Source organism: Bufo gargarizans, chromosome 9 (assembly GCF_014858855.1).
Source record: "Bufo gargarizans isolate SCDJY-AF-19 chromosome 9, ASM1485885v1, whole genome shotgun sequence".
NCBI classification, from domain to species: Eukaryota; Metazoa; Chordata; class Amphibia; order Anura; family Bufonidae; genus Bufo; species Bufo gargarizans.
This window is the reverse complement of record NC_058088.1, coordinates 167,828,885-167,848,350: the sequence shown is the minus strand read 5'-3', so window position 1 is coordinate 167,848,350 and position 19,466 is coordinate 167,828,885. Positions and strand designations below refer to the sequence as shown.

Below are 19,466 nucleotides of genomic sequence, written 5' to 3'. Positions count from 1 at the left end.
GGACGGCCAAGGCACTCACTTGACTGCCGTGGCCCTGGCCTCTTTAAGCAGCCGATTGTTTGGGGTCACAGCTGTCGGCCCCCAATGGTCAGATATAGATGACCTATGATAGGTCATGAACATAAAACACTTGGGAAAATCCATTTAAAGGGCTCTTTTCGGTAGTAAGGCTACATGCACACGACCGTTGTTTTGGTCCGCATCCGATGCTCCGTTTCCGTGGTCCGCAAAAGAAATATAACCTGTCCTATTCTTGTCTGTTTTGCGGACAAGAAAAGGCAGTTATATTAATGGCTGTCCGTGCCGTTCCGCAAAACACACAACGGTCATGTGCATATAGCCTTGATTCTTTGCCATGACGGTGATGGATGTAGAAGCGGAAATAAACACAATAAAAAAGGAAAAAATGTATTTGTTTGAAATAATAAAAATATACAAACATTTACACCTGGGTCATACTTCATGTTATAAAAGTCACTGGGAACCGATGAAGGTTTTCTGTGGGTGTGAAATGTTACCTTCTTACAGCAGACGCACGTATAACGTATAATCAGGATATGCAGACTAAACTGATGCCAAGTATTGAGACTCACCCGAATCACTGGGCAGGACCTCTACACTCCATGCTTCACTGGTGGTCTCCGATATAGTGGATCCAGTACAAGGGTCAAGTAGTATGGAGCCCGACCCAGGTAAGCAAAGCAGACTACCCAGCATATTTTCTGCCGCTGCACCTAGAATAAGACAGATTTACAGTATTCTCAAGTAGACATCCCACAGAGTGACTGATGAAGGCCTGGCTGATAGGACATCCAGCAATCCTGCTCACGTGGCTTTTTGTGTAGCTCCAGTTTTTTCCACTACAGAATGTGCATACGTGGCTGCCAAACAGACTGATCACACCGCCACGGCATTTCACATGCCATGGGTGGAAAACCTCTAAGAAATATAATCATACTCAGGAGATTTTCGGTGCACATGACTTATGAATTGATGAAATATCATGGAAGGTGAGCCATCTTCAGAGGTGTCTGGCAGCGGCTTAATCCCCCCTCTCCCTAATGAGAACATATGTATGCACGGTTAAGCTAAGCAAACATGTATGGGGCAGTCCCATACATATGGCCCTAGGTAAGAGGTGGTTCCAAACCGACAGAAGACACCGCAACACAAATAGGCGTGGTCAGCAATACCATAGCGCAAAATACCATCCTATTAGAACTATATACCACAGTGCAGCACACTATACTGCCCCTCTGTGGTGGCCATCAATAGCAGCTGAATTCAGGAGGACATGTGCGGTCGCTGGCCGGGTGTATGAGTACCTCATCCTCACAGTGTTAATTATTGTTGAGAGCTTATCATGTATCCGGCCAGGAGCAGAGAGGAGGTCTTGGGCCCCCTGGCGCATCGGAAGCTGTCACCACGATTTTGGAGTATTACATAAGCAGTACTGCAGAGGAGTTCAGGTCACTAGACAGCTCCAATGAAGTACACTTTTAGGACTGCTGCGCATGAGTCCTCTCCATTATGTTCGGCACAGCAGTCCGGACTGTGTATTTCAGTGCAGCTTAGAAAATGGGGAAACAAGGGGCAGTATTGGAAAATAAAAAATTACATTCTTGAGTCATTTGCAGTACCACTCATGATAGTCCAAGATTGTTGGTGACCGATTCCCCTTAAGGTGTATGGCCAACTTTTACCACCCCTAACCCAAATTCTGGTACGTAGGCTTCTAGACGACATTTTGATGCAGCACTATACACTGGTCTTGCAGTAATGGATAAAGTCAGAGAGATTTAACTCCTTTAAATGTCAAGGTCACCCATGGGATATATATGAAGTCCTCTTATACCAAAGTTATACAGTCTTAATACAACTCATCTCAGAAGAGATAAGCCTTTATACAGCTATGGCAACTGAAAAAAAGATTTAAAAAAAAAAAAAAGTTTTGTCCATTGATAAATGTGGCCAGGGAAATAAATATACCTCTTTGTTGGGTAGGAGAAGGAGATGTAGTTTTTAACAAAATATAGTTCAGCCTGTATGAGTATTCATGTAAATGACCACTAGAGGGAGCTGAACAGAAAAAAATAAAATAGTACATGTAGTAATGGCTTCAGCACTGCCTCACATTCATATATAGCCATCGGTACACAATGCCCTGTGACCTTGCATAATACCAGCGGATAAATATTTTGTGACGTCAGTAATCACGTGCCGTCTAACACAGCTGTCAAGACTAATGCTGCATTTACTCTGCCGGATTGTGCAGATTATTGGGACTGAACGATCCTACAAACGCTTGTTCCCGATAATCTGCCTGTGAAATGAGTGGACCTTGGGTGCAACAAGAGCAATGGCGAGACCTTGATTGCACCAAAGGCCTAAATGCATATTAAGAATAAGTATCATAACTCGGATCAACATATGAAAAACAGGTGAACCACAGCTATGTGTCTACGCAAACCGTTGAATAGGGCGTTTGCTGATGACAGACTCCCTTTAAATGGGCAGACCAACTGATGTCACGCAAGGGGGATAGGTCAACACTGCGGCGTCAAACTGTATGTTCACAGCAAAGGAGCCAGTGGCAGGGAACAGGCAATGATACTTACCTCTGCAGGTGTGACCACAATGGGATTCCGCCAGGAGATGAACAACCCCTTTAAAAGGTGTTCTCCGGTAATAATGCTGCCAGCAGGCTGCCCCAGTAAGCTAAGGATTCATACTAACATGCTCCCTGCCGCTCTAGCCCTCATCACTGCCTCCATATTCCGGTCCCTGCACTCTGTTCTTGGTCACATGCTTCCACTGCAGCCAATAAATGGCTTCAGTGGTGAGGTAGCCGCAAGCAGCACGTCACCGCTGAAGCCAGCATAGTGGGACAGGCTGCTGGCAATTGGTTACATGGTATTCTTACCGGAGAACCCCTTTAAGCATTGAAATCCACACCCAGTCCTCTTTTTCTCTCTTACCAGCCATTTCTTGCAGCCGGTCTTCATCAATATTTGGGTCAAAGTCGCTGCCAAGAACGTCCGTGCTCCATGTCTCACTAACTGTCTCAGAGATATCTCGGTCTTCGGTCAATCCCATCATATCCCGAATTTCAAACTTGCGCAGCTTGTCGTCAAGGTTGTCCTGTGTGGTAGCTGCAGGGGGAAGAGATAATAAGGCTGAGCTCTATGTCCGCCACCATTTTATGAACAGGATCCAGGTAGGAGACTGGCACTCACCCTGTTCATGCTCCAGCAGCTGCAGCGCCTCCACACCATTTCTGCCTGAGGGCCCAGCACCCATTTCTGACACCGACTCTCCTTCCAGGTCCAGGGATGACACCGAGTTGGAACGGTTCGAGGGACCTGGTGTAGACATATTTCCTTCTTCTATGTTATTTTAATTGACAGCCAAATCATAGTAAATGTTAACATCTCAGAACATACGAGTACAGAAACACAACATTAACCATTTAATTACATGATGTCGCAAATCTGCCAAAAGGACTCGCTTTTAAAAAACGGTCAAGATTAAAAGGGCATCTGTCAGCAGTTTTGTACCTATGACACTGGCCGACCTGTTACATGTGCGCTTGGCAGCTGAAGACATTGTGTTGGTCCCATGTTCATATGTGTCCGCATTGCTGAGAAAAATTAAGTTTTATTATATGCAAATGAGCATCTAGGAGCAACGGGGGCGTTGCAGTTACACCTAGAGGATCTGCTCTCTCTGCAACTGCTGCACCCTCTCAAATTTGATTGACAGGGCCAAACGTGTAATAACGTTTACACTGCCTGGCCTTGTCGAAGTGGAGAGGGGTTGGAAGTTGCAGAGATAGCAGAGCCTCTAGGAGTAACGACAACGCCCCCGTTGCATATATTAAAACAATGTTTCTCAGCAATGCGGACACATTAACACGGGACCAACACAGATGCCGTCAGCTGCCAAGCGCACATGGAACAGGTCAGACAGTGTCATAGGGACAAATCTGCTGACAGATGCCCTTTAAAGGGGCTTTCCTAAAAGTGATAAATGTCTGATTGCTAGGGATCCGACTGCGGAGATCCCCACTATCACGGGGGTCCCATGGTACCCTGTTTGAACGGGTGATGAATGCCGCTCCAGTCAAAGTTTATAGGACTGATAAAGATAGGATTCAGTTCCGCAGAAACTGAATAAAGAACTAGTGCGCGAAGACCACTCCATTTGTATGGGGAATATGGGACCCCAGTAATCACATACTTATCATCTATCCTGTAAGTAATGAATCTGGGGAAATCCCCTTTAGGGCTACCTGCACAGTTTGCGGATTACGCATGGCACTGTAATACAGCACCAGAAAAGTCCACGAGATTGGACAAATCTCATGAACGCTCCGCTACTTCATTCCATGCGGAAACGGACTTGCCACGAGGATTCTGAAATGTGCGGCAGGTCAATGCTTTATGTGACTCTTTAGGGCAGATTTCACAGTTTTCAATCAAGGCATAACTGCATCAAATCCGTACATGGTTTTTGGGGAGAAATCTGTACTGGAATTTGTGCAGAACAGCAAGCCCCCGCGTGCAGCTAGTCCAAAGGGGATTTAAATAGTGAAGACCAATCCGCAGATTAGGTCATCAATATATGATCTCTGGGGTCTGATTCGCACAAGACTGCAGCCCTGTACATTACACAGTAGCTTAGTATTGCAGCTCAATCCCATCCACTTAAATGGGACCGACCTGCATAAATGGCTGGGATGTCACAGGCCTAAGGGGATTGTCCACTTCTACTATTATATGATATCAACAGAATATGACCGGTGAGGGTCTGACTGGAAAAGTCTTTGGGAAACGACAGGGTATGCTCAAATAGGAAGTGGGATGAGACCCCACTGATCAAACATTTTGGCTACGGCCACAAGGGGGAAGGGGTACGCTGTGGATCAAGTGTGGAATCTGCAGTCTAAGGGCTCATTCACACGAACGTAAGGGCTCCGTGCCCGTATTGCGGATGCAAATGGCGGTCTGCAATATACGGGACCTGTCAATGTACACTCCATGCTGAGGATGCGGACATAGACTTGAATGGGTCCGCAATCAGCAAGATGCGGCAAAAGATAGGACATGTCCTTTCTTTTGCAGAGTGGAGGCACAGATCGGAAGCTCACTCCGAAGCGTGGGTTTTTGGGTCTGTGCCGCTGAACTCCAAAAGACAGGAGATGTCCTATCTTTTGCCATATCTACCAGATTGCGGAACCATTCGAGTCAATGTACATTGACAGGTCCTGTATATTGCGGACCAAAAGCACAGGCATGAGGCCCTCACGTTTGTGTGAATGAGCTCTAAGACAATAGAAGCACAGTGTATAAAACTGTAAAAAATCTCATCCTGCTCTGTAGAATACACATGACATGACCTGTCAATTAAAGGGGTTCTCTGCCTTTTTCTTACTGATGAGCCATCCTCTAGGTCATTAGCATCTGATCGGTGGGGGTCCAACACCTGGCACCCCAGCTGATCAGCTGTGTGAGAAGGTACCAGCGCTCGCAGTAGCGCCTCTGCATTCTCACTGCTTTCCACAGTCCAGTGACGCCACGATTATACGTAATGTGGCCTTGGTGCAGGTTATCCCCATTGAAGTGAATAGGGGCAGAGCAGCGCCCAGGCCATGGGACATAGACGTGCAGTCACCGGCCTGCGAGTATCAATGCCTTTTCAAACAACTGATCAGGAGGGGACCCGAAGTCAGACCCTCGCCGATCAGATGCTGGTGACCTATCCAACGGATAGATCATCAGTAAGAAAAAGGCAGAGAACCCCTTTAAGTCAATTTATGTTGGGGGTTTTACTGTTTCCAGAGGGTGAAATTTGAAGCAAACCCACAGCATTTACACTATAAACCATTTTATACTGCATACACGTCCCATCTGGATCCTTAGGCTATCCTTGGGACAAGCTTTCAATGGCGGTCCCATTGAGCATGCAAAGAAAAAAGGCCGTAGGACCCAGCAGGGAGTCATCCAAACAAGTATGGTTCAGTCCATTTAAGCGGGTTGTGCAGTGGAATAATACTGAAGATCTATCCTCAGGATAGATTATCAATATCAGATCAGTGAGGGGCTGTTTAAAGGGTTCACAGCACTCATTCCAATGCATAGGTCATCAATATTATGTGACTGCACAACCCTGTTAAGTCAATGGACTGAGTTGCATTACAAATACACTCACGCGTGAATGAAGTACGCAGGGATCATACAATGATGGGTTGTCCCAAAAGTAGACCATTAATAAAAACCATCTACAGATTCCTCTTTAAAGGGGTTATCGCACGATTAATGTGAAAAATTTAACTCAGATATCAAATAGTACATTATGATCTCTTTCTAACAAAGCTAGAACCAGCCTTGTACATCACATCCAGAAATAGCGCCATTAATTGCTCCTATTCCTCTACTAGATTTATTTCAAGCCAGCAGCACAGAAGGTGTGTCCTTTCTGCTGCCACTGGTGGATGTTAAAGGACATAACTGAGCATGTGCGGCCACCTCAATGAGGTGGACAGAGAAATTAGAAGAAGAACAAGCAGCAGCTGGCGCTATACAGATAGATTTCCATGAATAAGTGGCTGGTGCCGGTTTGAAAACTGTAGAACGTTTATCATGAGACAAGCCCTTTAAAGGGAACCTGTCATCAACTGTAAGCTGATCTCACTGAGGGCAGCATAAATTAGTGACAGAAATGCCAATTTCAGCGGTGTGTTATTTATGAGCTAAAGGTAAGTGGTTGCTGAGAACCAGCCTCATAACCATTGCAGCCGAGGCCTTGAAAAGAGTCAAATCTACCTGAGAAGAGTCATGGTTATTATAATTTCCTGCTCTCTCACCCCTCTGCTGATGATTGGCCGTTCTCTCCTAGAGAGAAAGGGAGAAAACTAGGTAGAAGACTGTCAGTCATCAGCAGGTGGGCAGGAGAGCAGGAAGTCATGAATAACCAGGACTCTTCTCAGGTGGCCGGGACTCTTTTCCAGGCCCGGTCTGCAATGACTGATGTTGGTTCTCGGCAACCACTTACTTTTAACTTATAAATGACAGACCTCTGAAATCAACTCGCCTGTCTATACTTTATTCTGCCGATAGTATGGGCAGCATAAAGCTGAGGACAGGTTCCCTTTAACAGCAAAAACAGAAAAGAATAAAAGGAAAATAACGGAGCTGAAATCTTAAAGCCTGTACCTTCTGAAATGCCTTCCAAGTTATCACTACAGAGAGAAAAGCGCAAGGTCTTGTCGGGCTTCCCATGAAGCTTTGTGTCGTCCACAGGAACATCCGCTTGTCCACTGTCCACAAGCTGCATATTCAGAACCTGAAAACATGAAAAAAACAGAACCTGCAGATCTATAATAAAGCACAGGATGATGTGCCATGCTTTAAAGGGGCTTTTTCAGAGAATAAACTAATAACTGAAGACCCTTGGCTGCATCACCTATTGAACGATTCGTATTTACCTGCTCCCACCACTCCGCTCTTGTGCATTGGCTCCTGTTCCTACATCTTCAATCAGGGTACTCCCTTGTATTTTACACTTCTGGCTGACTAAGAGTCTCACTTTGAGTCAGATACTCAGACTTCATATGCAATTCAGCCATATAACATTTTGAATATTTGTTGTTAGATGAGAAGGATACTACTCGCGCTTCAGAAGACCGCTTGGTCCTTTCTTTACTTTATTTTTCACAATTAAAAAGTGTTGCCTCGCTCTCAGGCCCACTTGTTCACAAGTTGTAAACCACATTCAAGCGCAACATTTCGCATGAGTAAGGGGGCGTGACCCCCAAAACAACGCACTTAATGTGGTTTACAACTCGGCGAACTCTGAACAAGTGGGCCTGAGAGCCATGCAACACTTTTTAATTGTGAAAAATTAAGTAAAGAAAGGACCAAGGGGTCTTCTGAAGCGCGAGTAGTATCCTTCTCATTTCTTCCAGCTGGGGCATGGAGATGGTCATCTGCGCCGCTGCAACCAATAACTGGGTTCGGCATTGACCAGAAGAAAACATGCCGGAGACTGGAAGATGAAGGAACGTGAGCCAGCACGGGAGCAGTGGGGACAGGCTAGTATGAATTGTTAAAGGGGTTGTCCGAGTTATTTTTTTTGTTCTTTGTACGTTTCTAACTAATCAAACATTTACAATTCACTTCCTTCATCTGTAGTTGCTCCTTTCTCAGATTTCACTGAGGGTCACATGACCTGTGACGTCAGCTTCTTTTTCTGCTCTCATGATGTTTCGTGCACAAGCCTAGGGAGTAGATCTGTGTCTGTGCAGGCCACGCCCCCTGCACTGGCCCAGCTGCTCCTGTCTGCCCTGTGTCTCCCCTCCCACTGGATTCTTCAGGAAAGTTTAACCCCTTTTACCATCAGCAGTACAGATTTAGGGCTGGAGGCTCTGCTGAGCAGCTGCAGGCAGTGAAGAGACAAACGCTGGGCACATTGTCTTCCCTCCTGCAGACACAGAGCTGACAGACTGGAGGAGTTCTGCAGAGCATTGCACAAGAACAGGTAAGGGGAAAGATTCTGTGTGTATCAGCAATGTCACTGTACAACTAGGACTTGTAGTCCTACACATACAACATGCTGCCAAGTATCCCAGGAGTCAGATGTTCCACTCGGGGCAGCACTTTTTTCCACTCTAAACAGAGGTCAGAAGAGAACTAGGGAAATAGAAATTTTTATTTTTTTGCCTAAAACTTGCTTTTTTTTTTTTCTTACTTAACTTGGACAACCCCTTTAATAGGCAATGCAGGCTGGGGGCCTTTAGTTAATAGTTAAGAGTTTTCCGAGATTTTTATACTGATTACCTATCCCAGAGAATGGCCGCTTTCACACGAGTGAGTTGTACACTTCGGACTCGGAACGCAAGTATAAGACAGCTCGCATCCTGAACTCCCAGTACTGCCGGGGTCACATAGCATTATATTTATTTATGATGCAGTGTAACTCTTACAGTTCTGGAATGTATTGGATAACACTGACACCATTATGTCACTCACTGTTATCCAATACATTCCAAACCTCTAAGGGTTACATAGCATAATAAATCAATATAATGCTATGCGACCCCGGCAGTACTGGGAGTTCAGGAAGGGGAGCTGTCTTATACTCACGCTCCGAGTCCAAGTGTACAACTCGCTTGTGTGAAAGCGGCCATTCTCTGGGATAGGTCATCAGTATAAAAATCTCGGAAAACCCTTTTAACTATTAACTAAAGGCCCCCAGCCTACATTGCCTAGGGGTTGTCCAAGTCCTGAGCGCTGCTGCCTTGTCTCAGCTCACCAAGCACAGCGCCGTACCTAGTATAGTGGCTGCGCTAGGTACTGCAACTCAGTCCCATTCCCTTGAAGGCGTCTGATCTGCTCCTAAGCCACGTGATAGATGAACATGTCATTGGCCTAGGAAAAGTAGAGCGAAGGCCGTGGCACTCACAAAATTGACAGTGCCTTCTCAAACAGCTGATTGGTGGGGGTCCTGGGTGTTGGACCCCCATCGTTCAGATACTGATGACATATCCAGAGGATAGGTCATCCGTATAAATCTCAGAAAACCCCTTTATTATTCCTGGAAAAACAAACACTTTTACACAACGCTGCATATATTTTGGCCTTCTTTATCCATTTCCACTTTTGGGGAAAAAAAAAATTTAAAATTGAGTTTCCCCTGGATATAGCAGCATGAGGGAATCTTTCATTTCTGTACACATTTTGTTTGGTTATATATAATATATTGACAAACTTGTATTTTTTATTTATTTTTTTTGGTTGGGGGGGGAGGGAATGTAGCAATTCGGCTTTTATGGTTTACTACTTTTGCAATATAAAAACCTAATAAATGTCTGTGTTGCCATATTATGAAAGCCGCACCTTTTATAGTTTTCTCTATCGATGGAGCTGTGGAAAGGTTTGCTTTTTGCATTGAAGTTCCTTTCAAACCACCCAGATCCGACGATCAATGCGGAGAGGCTAAATGGGCCAGGACTAGAGCTAGCCCGCGTCATCACTGACATACGATTACCTCATTTCACATCAATATCCCACTTATCAGTACACCACAGGGAAGGGACAGGTTAAACAGGCCATGCTAGAGACTTCTTTTCTACCGACCATCAGCATCTTTTTATAATACAAGTGAGCGCAACAGATGCCAGATATCTGTCAAAAAGCTGATCTGCCATAATGGATTGTTGTTTTCTGTAGTCAATCATGCCGCTCAATAGGTATAAAACCAATCAAAGGCCTCATGTACAAAAACGTATCCGTATTTATTTCGATGTGCAAACCACAGATACTTTCTACAATTTTCTTACTCCCTTTTACCAGAATTGACGATTCTGCACTGTCTGCAATGTATTGCTTTTTTACAAGCAAAACTTAGTGTAAGGGTCCATTCACACGTCCGTAATTTGGGCCCGCATTCGTTCCGCAATTTGCGGACCAATTCACTTTCAATGGGGCTGGAACGGATGTGAATCTGTATTTCCGGGATCCGCAAATCCGTTTCTAAAAAAAAAAAAAAAAAAAATAGAACATGTCCTATTCTTGTCCGCAATTGCGGACCAGAAAACGCATTTTCTATTATAGTGTCTGTAATGTGCGGTCCGCAAATTGCAGATCGCACATTGCAGGTGTCGGTGTTTTTGCGGATCCGCAAAACACTTACGGACGTGTGAATGGACCCTAACACTATAAATGGGTGCCTGCGAATACCTCATTCTCGGACATCATGCCCGGGGTAAGCTGCGGCCCTGCTCCCAGTGAAATTACGAGCACTTCCTCAGGTTGATCTTGGGGTATGGCATCTTGAGGGGACCCCTCGTGTTCGGCCTCCAGGAGGCTGGTTTTGCTCCTGCTGCGAGTCACTATATTCAGGGACAAGAAAAAGCGTTACTTTGTCATCTGTAATATAACAGGAAAGAATGGCAAAAACGTATGGAGAGCCCCACACAGTAACACTCACTTCACTCCTCAATACCCTACACATAGAAAAGCCATTTCTTCTTTTTTCAGTACAAGTATAGGAAACATATCCAAGTCAGACTCTGGATGAATCATTAAATACAATTTAGAGGAACTATTAACAGTAAAGTGGGAAATGGTTAAAAAGAAAACCTTAATGGTGAAGCTTTCTTTCACTTTCAAAAGACTGTACCGGGTTCTACACAATGGCTTAAATTTTAACAAGATCCGTAAAGAATATACAACGGATACGTTAAAAGGGTTGCCCCATTGTAACAACTTGTCCGCAGAACAGGGAAAACGCGTCTGACTGACTGTTGTCCATCAAATCAAGAGAATGGAGGCCTATGGTCCCCAGTTTGAAAGCAGTGACAGATACGAATGTGCGTCCACTCAATTCAGCTCTGTAGGACTGCTGGACAGGAGCACAAGTGCTTGGCTAACGATGGCGGCCCCTTAGTGTTGAGTGGAGTAGCTTGTCTGTCACTCCTTTCAAATGGTGTAACGTGGGTTCTTGTGATGAACGGGCAGCCGCCAACTCAGTAGAGACACAACCCTTCGACATAGGGAAAGGTAACCTCAGTTTGTCAATTTATTCACAAAATACAGGAGGAATAACAGAGGAGCCGGTCACGCTCCAGAATCTACTAAAACAGACATGTCAAGAAAGGTGACAGGTCTTCCTTAAAGGGGTTGCACCAAAATTTGAAGTTACTCCTTATACCAAAGGTCAGACACCCACCAATGCTGAGAATAGGAGTCCTACTTCTCCGATCTGATGAAGCGACAGGTCGAGAGGGGGCCCTACTGCTCCAATCATTTAGTATAGGACCGCCGGAAATACCAGATCTTCTCCAGCAGTCCCATAGATAATGGAGCATCAGCACGTATGGATAACCTGCCACTCTTGGGGCCTACGACCTGCTCTTGTCAACAGTGGGAGTCCCAGCAGTTGGACCCCCACTGATCATACAGTTATCACCTATCCTGTGGCAACCACTCTATGGAAAATCATACCCGAGTAAGTAACACTACTATTTTCTGTAATGAGTATTAAAAGTAGATCTGTCAGCAGGATGCCCTTTAAATCCCCAGTGAAAAAGACATCCGTGAAATACAAATGTACGAAAAAAAGAAGAATCCATACACACATCAATGAAATACACACATATGGACAGATGCATATATCTATAAGCAGGCACCGAACATCTGGCACAAGGATATACATATCCGCTCACAAACATGTCAGCTTAGGCGGTTTGACAGTTCTGAATATATATATATATAAATGACGCATTATGGATACATGCACGAGGTGAATAATGTCCTCCACTGGGATGAGGAGCTTCAGAAGAGAGAAATGTAAACCAAGCTTGCCAGAAATAAAAGAATAAACCTTTGCCATGTCAGATTCAATAGTGCCAAGGAGCATGCCAGGCAGAACAGTGGACATATGCCATGCTTTCCCTATATAGAAGTAGAGGGAGTTGAGATATGAACACTGTAGGAAAAGGGCAAATTGGGAATGAGGACCTCTATGAATAGGTAGGGCCGCTATATGGCGCCACAATACTGAACTATTCTCTCCGGCTGCAATACTTCCATGGGAGAATACGGCCATAATACCTGAAATAGGACATCTATGCCCTTCTTAAAGGGTTTGAATAAAAAAATAATACAGGGATTTGGGCCAAAATATTAAATATATTGCACGTCAATATGGTCTCAGAGAAAATCTGCAAGAATGACAGCAGAGGACGGCCAGAACATGGCTCTCAGCTGGGCCAAAAATGTAAGCAATATACTAGTGGGAACATGACATGGTTGGTGGCATGGACATGCATTGTGGCAAGCAGCTGCATGACAGAATGACTTTATGGAGGGGCTGCCACTAATGGAAGCGATTCCAGCAAGCTTAGTCACACGCCATGATGGCTGAAGCGATCTTCATGACAGAAGAACATCCCAGTTACACACCAAATGGAGTCACCAGGTTTATATGAGCGGAGAGGTTTGAGGCGGACGTGTCCCAGACTGTCATGGCTGCAAGCTGCTGCCCTACGGAGTCAATCAGGTCAAGTTTGCAAAAGAAAGAATATGATTAGATTACGGACTTGGCATTGGACATGTAAAAATACCTGCTAGAGGGAATACAACTGAACAGAGAACAAGTTAGAGTGGCCACAGACGTTACATTAATGCCGGCCTAGCTGAGCATCTAGTGTGTATGGGGGCCTCCGGACTCTTCCTCAATGGTAGACGTTGATCACATAGAAGGGTCGGATATGATACATTTCAACATGTCCGCCCCTTTGTTCTCAAGAAGATAAGCAGCCACCGGAGGAGTCTCTCCCTATTGAGAACACACGCTACCGCCAAATTCAGGATCCAAGTTCTATGGATCCCAAATACTGTTGTGAGGCTAGGGCTGAGATGCTACAGGCACTGTGTGGAATACAATTAAAGGGGTTGTGCAGCCAGTACATATAGATGCCCTATGCTCCGGCTGGGTCATCAATATCTGATCGGTGGAGGTATGACTCAGCACCCCCACTGATCAGCCGTTTGAAGAGGCGACAGAACTCGTACAAGCACAGCTTTCTCTTCCAAGAATACACTGCACGTCGTCTCTCTTGCAGCGCAATTACAAGTGCTCGTCCCATTCAAGTGAATGAAACAAGCGCTTGTAATTACACCACTTTTTGCTGAGACTTCTAAGACGACACAGTGTAACCATGAAGAGGAAGTAGAGCTCGCACGACCGCCGCCGTCTCTTCAAACAGCTGATCGTGGGGATGCAGGGCGTCTCCCCCATCAATATGATTTTCATGACCTTATCCTGAGGACTGGACATTAGTAACAAAAGTAAACTGCATTACTGTAACATTTCACATCATACATAGGAGTCATGGAGACCTGTAAAAGTCAGTGCTTTAATTATGGTACTGGGCACTTACCTATAGGGAGTCTGTTCTTTCGGCAGGCTGGGGTGGTAGCGGGGGACAGCTGAGGAGTGCTGTAAGGAGTGCTGTCATGGTTGTTCTTGCATGGCTTGGTTTGTGGCACTGTCACCAGTAGGTTTTCCAGGGCCATTCTATCCTCCTCTCGCAGCTGATCCCCAGATATGACACTGCGCAAGAATCCAAGCTGCAAGGAAGAAGCAACATTAACCTCTCTTACGGACATAGACAGAATACAGACCGTCATGTAGATAAAAAAAATTGTTTGATGGCTGATTTTGGCTTAACCTAAACAATCGTTTGCAATGACAGACGGAAGTCTTTTGTCTGCTGAAAAAGTGACCATCCAGGTTGTAAGATTTCGGCCGTGGTTTGCCGAAACTACATTTGTATGGCATGATTGGCATGAACTCAGTAGGTCACTTACATTGTGCTCTAGGATTAAGGAGTCACTTTGTTTTACAGAACGGATTCCTTGGTCGGCCAGTTTAGTCTGATGTGTTGCTGGATGGATTATTCACATAATAAACTACTGGATGTATGTAAAGGGGTTGTGCAGGGCTTTTATATTGACGACCTTTTTTCAGGATATGTCATCAATATCTGATCAGTGGGGGTCCGACTCTCGGCACCCCCACCGAACTGCTGTTTGAAGAGGAGGTGGCGCTGCTTTTCAGAATTGCACTGCGCATTGTCTCACTTGTCTTGGCAGCACTTCACTAGGACGAGCATTCAAAGCAGCGCTCACATGAGTGCCGTCTCCACTTCAAACCTCTGATCGGCAGGGTTGCTTGGACTCAGACGCCCGCCGATCAGATATTGGATGACCTTTTCTGAAAATAGGTCATCAATATAAAACCCCCGCACAACCTCTTTAACCTTGGTTTTATTATTTCTCGATACCTTCTCAGGTCATTTATTGCAGTGTTAGATGAAGAATAAGATTTCCATGGCAAGAGCTGTGTTCACATCAGGTTTTTGTCAAACATTGAACACATGCTACAGAGTCCAGCAAAGAAGTTAAAAAAAAGTAGACATTCTACAGATACGTTTTATACAGTGGACGTGGACCCCTATAGTAATGGACGGCATCTGTCTGAGGCGTCCATTCAAGTAACGAGTCATGTGTATATGCTAAATGTGGGACAAAGACCTGATGTGAACACAGCCTAAAAGCATTTCTGCTGTAGTCTGTAGAAAACAAAGCAGGTGCTCACCAAAGTGACAAGCTGGCTGTATGTCATATACACAACGGTGCGACTTAACCCTTCCAGGAGATTTACAGAAGATAATGGAGGAGTTTCCACCGCTCTGCCTCCAATAACTACATCCAAAAAAGCAGCAACACAGCCCTATGGAGAGAGAAAATAGAATTACATAGAGATACCAAAAGCATTGTGTCTTTTTAATTCATTTACATTTTGTGCAGCCCACATTTTGTTCCCGATTTATCCTGTAACTGGGGCTGACATATTAGCCCCAGTAACAAAGGAAATACTGCTGCCAGACAGGTTGTACAAGGCTGCACAGCCTCACCACACCGCTAATCTGGGTCTGCTAAGGCCAGGGCTGTGGAGTCGGTAGATAAATGCTCCAACTCCTCCGTTTTTGGTACTTCCGACTCCCTGTCTCCGACTCCTCTGTATTTAATATTTTATACATTCCTTGAAGGAAAGAAAGGCAACATACATGTCATTACCACAGAACTACTGGCTAGGAAGCCGCTGCCTTCTCCTCTGTGTGCTGATCTTCTGCTGATGATAGGGCAGTCGGAGGATCCAGGAAGGGGAATTTATTGTAAAACATGATTTCCCCAGTAGAATCCCATAGTCATGTTTAAAGTTTAAGCTAACAATCTGAGTTTACAAGTTTTTATAGCCTTAGCTGAATGACAGCAGTATTTCTAATGGTTTACAGCTTCAGTCTTGAGCTATTGACTATCCATTCCCTTCACTTATACAAGTGTCTCTAGTCCTGCAGAAAACATATTTACTTAATCAGTTATCAGTGAGAGGCTAGGTTAACCATGGGCGTTGCGTTCCCTGTAACAGCGGAACACAACGCAATGGAAAGTAAGTATTGCCGCTCCTTAACTGTGCGTTGCGTGCCATATAGTGAAGCATATGAGAAGCATGCTTCTTCATGGTCACTTAACGTGTTCGTTTTGCGGTAACGTGACGCACTGCATGCATTAGCCTTTATTCTTACAGTAGAGAAGTACCGTATTTTTCGCAAAAGTGAAGGGAAAAATAGCAGTGCGTCTTATGGAGCGAATGCTGCGACCATCCGGTGATTAGGCTGAGAGGGAGGAGAGGCTGGGGGCCGGCATCTGTTTCTGTAATGGCAGCGGGGCCCGATGCAGTCACTGTATTCTACTACACCGGGCCCCGCTCACTGTAGGCTGGGGATCAGCAACATCCGGAGCGCCAACTGTTCTGAAACTACAGCTCCCAGAATCCTGTAAATGTGCATGCTGTGAGTTGTACTCTCATAGCAGCTGGAGTGCTGAAGGCAGTGGCATAGCTAAAGCTCAGGGGCCCCGATGCAAGAGTTCAGCTTGGGCCCCTATCCCTCAGAGCTTTGTGGCCAGGGAAGCACATAGCCTTTGCGGTGTCTGAGGTAAAATGTGAAACGGCAACAGACCTAACCCCTTCTCTTCAGCCAGAGTGACTTGACCAGCATGTACTTTGTATGTACTTTGTCCCTCAGGCTTCTGGGCCCACTAGCGACTGAGTGCTATTGTAGGCCATCAATACAGATCATGGGGGTCTGAACTCTCTCAGCAATCAGAACAGTGATGCCAAGGATGCTCCGCATTTCTGCAGATTTTTGGTCACACAGACACAATGGAGGACATCCGGATCCGGCATTCATTTACATTGAAATGTATTAGTGTCCGATGCAGCATTAAAAATACCGCAATGCCGGATCCATCCTTCCGGTCTGCGCAGACCGGTAAAAATGTGAAATCTGTTTTGTGAAATCGGATCTGTTCTTGCAATGCATTTATAAGACGGATCCGCATCTGGATCAGTCTACAAAATGTTGTCCGTTTGCATGCAGATTGCCGGATCCAGCAGGCCGTTCTGGCGACAGAACTGCTTGCCGGATCACTCTGCCCCAAGTGTGAAAGTAGCCTTAGCTGTTGGAAATGTGGAGAAGCACAGCGCCCTCTAGTGGACATACAGAGTCACTGTCTGTTCAGTCAGGAATTAAAGAACATTTTGCATGTCACACCACTCCCACTGCTGCTCATTTAAATGAATCTTAATGTTAGTACAAAGTTAAAATGAAAATTCAAATAGGCTTTCTTTTTCATTTGACTTTTGGCAGGGAAAATGCCTGCAAGAGATTAAATTGAAATCTCAATCTACCATTTTCAGCTTCTACATGGTGTTTTCATTTGATTTATGATTTTGACATGAAAAACCCACTATAGGAAGAGGAGAATTAATTGACAAAATAAAAAAGGCTATTTTTACATTTATTTTTGACACTTATGACCCACACTGAAGTTAGAAAAGAAAATTCAAAATGGAGAAATTGAATTTTCTTTTTAATTTTGCCATGCATTTTCCAGACACTAGATGAAATTAAAATGTTAAAACGTTATTTTAATTATAATTTTAGTTTTTTCAATTTCATTTTCATTTTGGCAGGTTTTACCTCCCATACCTGGGTGGGGTCTGGAGTAAATCCACAGCAGGGTATTAAGCCAAGTGATAAAATACAGGGAAGATACTATATTGGACTGTACTTTATCACTTGGCAAAGCTTGCTGTGCATTCACTGCAGACTGGTTTCAGGGGCTTCTTAACCTTATCCTGAAGGGAGGGGAGCAATGTTTTTACGTGGGACTGTACGCGCGAGGGGTGATATTATTCACGTGGGACTGTACGCTGGAGAAGTTGATGGGTGGCGAGAGATTTTATTTAGACTACTAATGGTTCCCCTGCATAAATACCAACCTCTTGGCGCATGTTCACACCACCGCTATTTATTTCTCTTCCTGCTGGATCAGACACATAGCTGACAGGAACAGAGCTGAACATGGACTATAATGGAGTCTGTTGAATTTCCATTCGTGGTTCTGTCTTTTTTACCAGCAAGGCTTTTTGTCCAGCGTTTTTCACAAAATCTGCGACACAGGCCGCAAACAGAGCCTCCAATGCAGATGTGAACAAGGCCTTAATATTATTTAGCCCAACATATAATGTATTTGAATTACTTCAACTCTCGTACTCCTCCTCCGCAAAAAAAACGGTAAGAGTATTTTTAGTCTTCCGTAAAAAAATATTGCGGGGTGGCCAGACCCTTATTCGGTTTATTTTTGACCCTTTAAGGAAGACTGTCACGTGAATGACCCTTTAAGGCCTACCACTATCCAGGCATTTTCTGCACAGTTGGTTCACACTGGGATCTCACGTTTCACATTTACGAGTTGTGTACCACACAAGGAGTCATCTGTAAGTCCCTGATGAGGAGTCAGCTCTTCAATCATCATCGTCTACACCGTACATTACTTACTTTGTCAAATTTACTGAGATTGTTCCTGCCACGCGATTCCGCTTCCTCAAATCCCGTCAGAGCCAACTGCTGCAGGAGGCGGCCGACCTAGAGCACAGTAACAAGAGAAGGACCTGAATGACTGGCTTGTTACATTCACATCAGCTGTATTCACTGGTCTGGACGCTGCCAACAGGGAGCCCATCCAGCCGCTCCTTCCTATAATGCTCTCTTTGACACAATATCAAAAAGGGACAAGTGACTGCGGATGAGATTTATAAGCAGGATCTTCACCTGCTCACAGACATGGAGACTGAACTGTGCGGCTGCAATTTCACGTCGTATAAGGCATCATTAGATACTACCAGATATATAACACCTAGTAATTCTCATAGGAGCCAGAAAATTGCAATCATTCTATTCATTTTCAATTTGAAACTCATTTTCCTAAAAAAAAATAAAAAAAATTATAATAATCTCCACCTTTTACCTAAATTCTGTTCTCATCTATTTCATCGGAGAGACTAGGGCTACGCGTTTCTCATCCAAATCTCCATGCACTGAAAGATAAACTATACAGTTCTATCTACTTGCAGTCACCACTAGGGGGTGCTCATCACATACTGTTTATTTAGTTTACAGTATACATAGTATGTAGTAAGCTCCCTCTAGTGGTGGCAGCAGGAAGACAGAAGTTTACCATTTGCAGTCAACCAAGCCCTGTAAACATATTGACGTTTACAGTGGACACAGCTGTGTACTTCCAGTGGCTGGGTCTAGAGTTCCTCCAAGTAGCTGATCGGTAGGAGGTAGTAGTACCGCGAGTCAGACCCCTGCTGATCTGATATTAGTGACCTATCCTGAGTAAAGGGCCCTAAGAACCTCTTGCAGAGATTAATCAGCACAATATTTTGTACCAATATACTGGGAAACAAAAGTAGTAGTCAAGGTTGCACATCCACTTTAACATTTGAAAGCTTGTAACGAGGCTGAGACTATACGACATGATTTG

At 44.7% G+C, this 19,466-nt stretch overlaps 1 protein-coding gene across 1 annotated transcript in view; it reads right to left on the bottom strand.

Annotated features, from left to right (window-relative positions):
- GAPVD1 (GTPase activating protein and VPS9 domains 1) overlaps nucleotides 1-19,466 on the bottom strand; it is a 61,650-nt gene that overhangs the window by 21,936 nt on the left and 20,248 nt on the right. The window contains 9 exon segments of the mRNA XM_044305296.1: nucleotides 594-734; nucleotides 2,979-3,152; nucleotides 3,237-3,386; nucleotides 7,215-7,344; nucleotides 10,740-10,891; nucleotides 12,966-13,046; nucleotides 13,946-14,135; nucleotides 15,166-15,300; nucleotides 18,476-18,562. Coding sequence (XP_044161231.1) covers nucleotides 594-734; nucleotides 2,979-3,152; nucleotides 3,237-3,386; nucleotides 7,215-7,344; nucleotides 10,740-10,891; nucleotides 12,966-13,046; nucleotides 13,946-14,135; nucleotides 15,166-15,300; nucleotides 18,476-18,562 — 1,240 coding nt within the window.